The sequence below is a fragment of the Gavialis gangeticus genome, unplaced genomic scaffold (genome assembly GCF_001723915.1).
Source record: "Gavialis gangeticus isolate Ggan-Ray unplaced genomic scaffold, GavGan_comp1, whole genome shotgun sequence".
Classification (NCBI taxonomy): domain Eukaryota; kingdom Metazoa; phylum Chordata; order Crocodylia; family Gavialidae; genus Gavialis; species Gavialis gangeticus.
In genome coordinates, this window is record NW_017729004.1 from 55,925,301 (window position 1) to 55,931,300 (window position 6,000).

The following is a 6,000-nucleotide window of genomic DNA, read 5'->3' on the forward strand; positions in this document are numbered from 1 at the left end:
GTTTGTTGCTATTAATTCTGGTATGATCCTAGAATATGTTTACTCCTTGTGATTTGGAACTTCTCTATAGATTCATTTGTAGTGTAATGTGGTGCTAATATGACCTGTGAGAGCGGTCATATGCAGAATTGATTTCAGCTTGCTATTGCATTTTGCTGAGGTATTTATGGCTGCATATATTTCTCAATTCTGTCTGCCCAATGAGGGGAGCAAGGCATGTGTCCATCAAACAAATAATTTCTGCTTGACGGGGGAATGTTTTGCAGCAGGGCAGGTACTGGACTCTGGATGACATTGAGAGATGTTTATGAAGTGCATTACATATCAGGATCCAGAATGTGTTTTGTTCATGGCATGCTAGGTATTGCAGCCGCAACTGAGGCAGATTCAGTATGACTGATGTATCTGATACAGATTGGTTGTAAAGTGTGATGGGACCACACTGTAATGCAGACTTAAAAATAAAGAGCAGCAGCTTCATAAATTCCATAAGAGGAATAGATTGTTCCTGAACTTTGTGAAGAGCTTGTCCTGAGCCTCTTGCACCAGACCATGTAATTGAGAGGGGGACCATATCTTACTGGTCTATTGCCACCTGGAAGCCCCATGATAACATAGGTCTGTAACAAATTAACTTATTTTGGCAAGTCAGCTATTGGTGCTATGGTGATGAAGCTTTGTGAGGCAGCCAACACAGTGGCTTATCCACAAGTGGTGAATGTTAATAAATATGACGTAGCGTCTGGCTTTTAGAGAATGGGATTCTAAAACTGTACGGGGCAGCTTGTGGCACACCTGTGCCCATAGGTCGTCTACTGGGTGGACCAAGTGAATGTCATCCTCCTAAAGTAACAGATAGATAGAAACTTGGTTTTGTATTTAGATGGCTTACAATATGCTTAATTTTCAACCGATTAAGCATTTGCTCATGAATGGGTAACTGCAGGCACATAAATAGCATATTTACTCAAATGGAAGATGATCCTGACTTTATAAGACAGCTCCCCAATACTTAAATTTTATATGTGGAAAATTTACAAACTTGTTATAATTTTCCAGGGATAGACTCTAATTATTGGAGGTTTTCCTTGAATTTGTCCCCTTCCCACTTCTACAGCAGCGAATTTAAATCTGGGGGCAGGTGGTCAGACAGCTGTTCGTTCTCTGCTTCCCCCCAGCTTTTTCCCCTGGCAGTCCCTTCCCCCCTCTCTACTGTTCTGGCTTCACTTTGTGGAGGACAGAGCCATACTAATCATATGTACCAGGCTGAGCAAAGGCAACAGTGTGTGCAATGTTGCGTCTCACCATGACTTGAAAAAGAGTCAGTGGTGAGGGGATTGCACTTCGTGGGCACTGTCATATGTCTTATTCAGAAAGGGTGAATTAATCCTATCAGCATGTTTGACCAATGTGGGCCATGTGTTTTATAGTCATACTCAGTGTTGGCTGGATTTAATCAGCTTCATAGTTGGTTTCCACTCTGGGCACATGCTACTTTTGGCATCGGTTTAATGACAGGCAGAGTATTTCATGAGATTTCCTTGTATGTGATAAGACAAGGGGTGTTTTTCCCCATGCCAATTGTGGGGCGGGGAACCTCATCTTGTACTTGAGTAAATTTGGTAGTTATTATGCATCACTTATTCTGCTGTAAATTCATTGTTAATCCCTTCCTTAAATTGAAACAGTAAGAAATTAATCTAGTTAATTCCAAAGGGCTAGACTCTTTAGATCCAGAGGAAATGTGATGGGCTAGTTGAGAAGAATTTTAGGAGGGAGTACTTAGGTTAGGTTGAGCTTTATGACGTCTGGGGAGTGGTGGATTTCTGGGCTGTCATTATACCAGACCAGGTAAAAGGTTAATTTGGGTTCTTAAGCAAAATCCCTGTGGTCTAATGAGGATGGGGAGGTGATGACTTGGCTAGTACATTTCTGCTCATGTATTTGTCTTGTTTTGCTATTTTCAGAGGCATGGTTAATCTAGTATATGTACTGTGGTGGCAGCAAGCTCTGGCGGCAGGTTCTGGAGCATAACCTGCCTCTCCGCACCAATTTCCATACTGCAGGCTTGAACTGGCTGATGAAGATACTCCAGGGCATCCTTCTGTCCCTGGTCTCAGAACATTAATCTCTGGCATGCTGTGTTTGGCCCCAGACCTGCCTCATTAATGTATTCTTGGGTTCAGAGTGAGCGAGCAAGATCCTATTACAAGTGCATAGAATTTGTTTTGTGGTTTTGTTTTTCCTTGTTCTCTTTATTCGGTATAAGGAAAAAAACCCCCAAAGCATTAAACATCAACGGTATATTGTAAATTTTAGATGTCCTGGAGTTTCTTTTGGGGCTTTGTTCAATTATCAAAGTCGCTTCAGTGATTTTAATTGCTCTTTAGTCCTGAACGTTCTTTACCATCTTCCTTTTTTACTCCATTCATATTAGCTATCTAATTCGAGGTAGGGTTATTAGGAAAGTCAGACTGGTTTATTTTCATTTCCATTTGGCATGTGAAAAGAAGTAGAATGAGTCCTTACTCATCACCAAGATATGAACTGCTGTTTTCCATTAGTAACTGGGAACAAAGTTAAATAGCAGCTATTAAACATTTTTAAGGCTGCAGAACCAGATAATCTGCACTCAGCCCTATTAAAAGAATTGGTCAGAGAGCTCTCTGAACGTTAATAGTGATTTTTTAACAAATCTTGGAACAGAGGGGAAGTTCTGCAGGGCTGGGGGGGAAAAAAATGCTGGTGTTACATGACTTCTGAAAAGGTAAATGAAATGATTCGGAAAACTATAGGCCCCTTAGCTTGATTTTCATGCCAGGCAGAATAACAAAGGCTGATATGGGACACAGTGGATGAAGCATGAAGGTCATTAGCACCTTTTTAATTCCAATTGATAGGTTTTGCCAAAGAAGTTTGATACGTTTTTGATGGAATTACGGGTTTGGTAAAGGTAATCATTAATGTTACATAGTTAGCCTGGTCAGGCATTTGATTTAGTCCCACATGACATTCTATTAAAAAAACACAGCATTATACAAAATCAGTGCAGCTCATGTTAAATGAATAGCAAAGCTGAAAAAAAATGAAATGAGAAATAGCCATCCAATTATGGAGACAGAAATTATGGTGTAAAGGAAGCTACCAATTGATGTAGAGTCAGAAAACTGGCTAGGGTGTGCTACCCTGCAATCTCTTGCAACTCTCAAGTAGGAATGATTCTCCCTCCTATTGGTGTCTAATCCAGTTTTAGAAGAACATCATGTTATAAACTCGGTTCAGGTACTCTCAGTGCAAGTACTTGAAAGTACTTCTACTGTAATTCAGAAAGAATTCAGAGACTGCCTTCAATACTGTTACAAAATAACACGGTTTGCAGGATTCCTGTAGTATACATCAAAGGGACACCTATGTTCGCAGGTATAGTGTCTTGGGGTGGAAATAGATGTCACCTTTGTGTTGCCGTAAAAATGTTTATGGTGGTACAAAGTGAAAGCAAACAGACATCCCTATCTTTTTTTGTACTAAAAATGTCCCAAGTTGTGGTTGCAGCAACAGGTAATAATAATTTGTGCCACTTTATTGCAGTTGGTGTCTGTTTGCTTATGGTGGGAATATGTAGGCATCCTGGGGCTGTCCGTCCTCTTCAGTGACTTGCTCTGGGGGCTTCAGGGGCCCCATCCTGCCCACCCAGGAATACTCAGGCAGAATTGGCCCTTTCAAGCAAGTCCTTGGTGTGTCTGTCCAGCTGTCCCCACTTACTGAGACACTTGCCTGAGATTTTTCTAAGGTGAATGGCAAAAATTGAGGTTTCCCTACTTAATCAAATGCAACAAAAACATGTCCAAATAGAAAAGGTATTAAAACTGGTAAGCCTGTCGTGATGGAAGAAGCTATGTAATGTGAAATCTCATCCCTGATGCAGTTATTTAGGGCTTTAATAGTTGTCCAAGTAATACTAATAACGCCAAGTTGTCTGATCAGTACTTTTGACTGTGTTCTTGTTAAGATGTAAATGTTTTTTTAACTGGTAATTGCTTAGTAAAAGCATGTTTGAAATAACTGTGTAAACTGTAATTGGCATTTAAGTTTTGAATAAGATTTTTTTAGCTACCTTACTGACAGCGTACTGAATTTCCAGCATCACAGGGGGCAGTATTTCTAATGAGATCCTAAAGGAGGGTTTTTTCCAAGCATAGCCTGTTTAATATCTTTGTTAGTGATATGATGGAAGTCATGAAATTATTGATAGCAAAAATTGCATGTGATCCAAAAATAGTGGAGTGGTAAATAATGGTGGGTACACATGAGTTATTCACTAAACTGGGAATGTGTGGGCTCACTTGAACAACATATTTTTAATACTGCCAAATGCTAGATCAGATGCTTTAGAATGAAGAAAATATCTTGTGCTTATAGGATGCAGGCAGTGGCGGATTTACTGTGAAACAAACTGTGGTGGCATGGGGCCCCCAACAACAGAGGGCCCTACTGCCGACACTGCTGCCAGAGAGCCTCCCACGTTTTGTTTGTGGCCTTCCCTCCCCCACACTGGGTTGTGGGCTTCTTTAGCTATTCTGGCCCAAAATTCCAGCCACCGCCCCTCTCCCATGGCCGGTGTGCTGCGCTAATTCCCCCTGGACGTGCCATGGCGCGGGAGATGGGGGCCCTGCACTCTGCTTGGATCACAGGGCCCCACTAACTGTAAATCCACCACTGGATGTAGGACTGCAAAATACGAACTAGTGACTCAAAAAATGGTTGGAATGAGTAGGGATTCAGTAGGTAATCAGTTGAGCATAATGTTTTTTTGCTTTTTCTTTTTTTAGACAGCAATGGACCAACTACATATGCACTTCACTCAAGCCATTCACAACACTGTTTTTCAAGTAGTTCTTGGGTATGTAGAACTGTGTGCAGGAAACACAGACACCAAATTTCAGAAGCTACAGTACAAGGACCTCTGCACCGTACGTGGTAACAGTTATTTTAAGTAGTATTTGCAATTAAAAAAAAAAAAATCTGTCACTTTGGGATGCATTGCTTATATGTTTCTTTATAGACACATTCCATATTATTAAAATAAGATGCAGTTGTTATTACCATTTCTTAATAAAATGTCATGGAGTAAATGACTGAGTCATAACATAGTATTAGCTTGGATAAAGTTAATATTTGGTGCTTTTATGTTTAAAAGTGTCATTATGTACTCAAATATAAATTAATATAAAACAGACTTAAATTACAAGAGTTCATAGGAGATAAACACTTCCTGACTGCCATGTCTAGGACTTGACTTCACATCTGTTGAAATCCATGTGAGTGTTACCTTTAACTTCAGTGGGATCAAGCAGCGCATTAGTTTAATCTTCTGTCCTAAAGCTTGAACTAAGATTCACTAAAGTTAAAGGGATCGAAACAGTTCTATTGTTGATTTATGTGCATAGAGCTCTTAAAAGTAAATTAAAATTATAGTTAGAAGCGAAGAAGTTTGTTTGTAAATTTATGGAAAAAAAATACCATATATACTTGATTAAAAGACAAGGTTTTTCCCCATTTAACATATGGGGTGGGGGGAACCTCTCATTTTACAGTCAAGTATGAGGCAGCATGAGCCAGGCAGCTGCTGCAGCTCTGGCCCTAATATCAGGTCAGAGCCAGTGTCCCAGTTGCTTCCTGCTCCCTGTGCTCCTCTCCTGCAACTTTGGTCCCCCACTGTTCCCCTCCCTCACACCCCTCCTTAGTTTTGTTGTGGTGCTGTCTGGCTTTGTTTCCATTACAGCATGGAGCACAGCCCGGTTCTGTAGTAGCAGTTTTGGTGCTGCATTGCTGCTATAGGGCCAGATTGGAGTCATACATTGTGCCCCAGGTTGCAGCAGAGAAGGAGCCTACCAGTGCTGTAGCAAAGATAAGGGGAGGTGGAGGGGTAGGTGAGGTAGGAGAGGATGGGGGAAGGGTGGGGCAAAGCTGCAGGGGGCAGAAGTGGCATGGAGGGGACGG

At 41.1% G+C, this 6,000-nt stretch overlaps 1 protein-coding gene across 2 annotated transcripts in view; it reads left to right on the forward strand.

Annotated features, from left to right (window-relative positions):
- Positions 1-6,000, forward strand: part of VPS50 (VPS50, EARP/GARPII complex subunit) — a 164,079-nt gene that overhangs the window by 43,911 nt on the left and 114,168 nt on the right. For both annotated transcript variants that reach the window (XM_019508428.1, XM_019508429.1), the window contains exon 12: positions 4,830-4,970. In XM_019508428.1, coding sequence (XP_019363973.1) covers positions 4,830-4,970 — 141 coding nt within the window. The remainder of the gene's footprint in view (positions 1-4,829; positions 4,971-6,000) is intronic.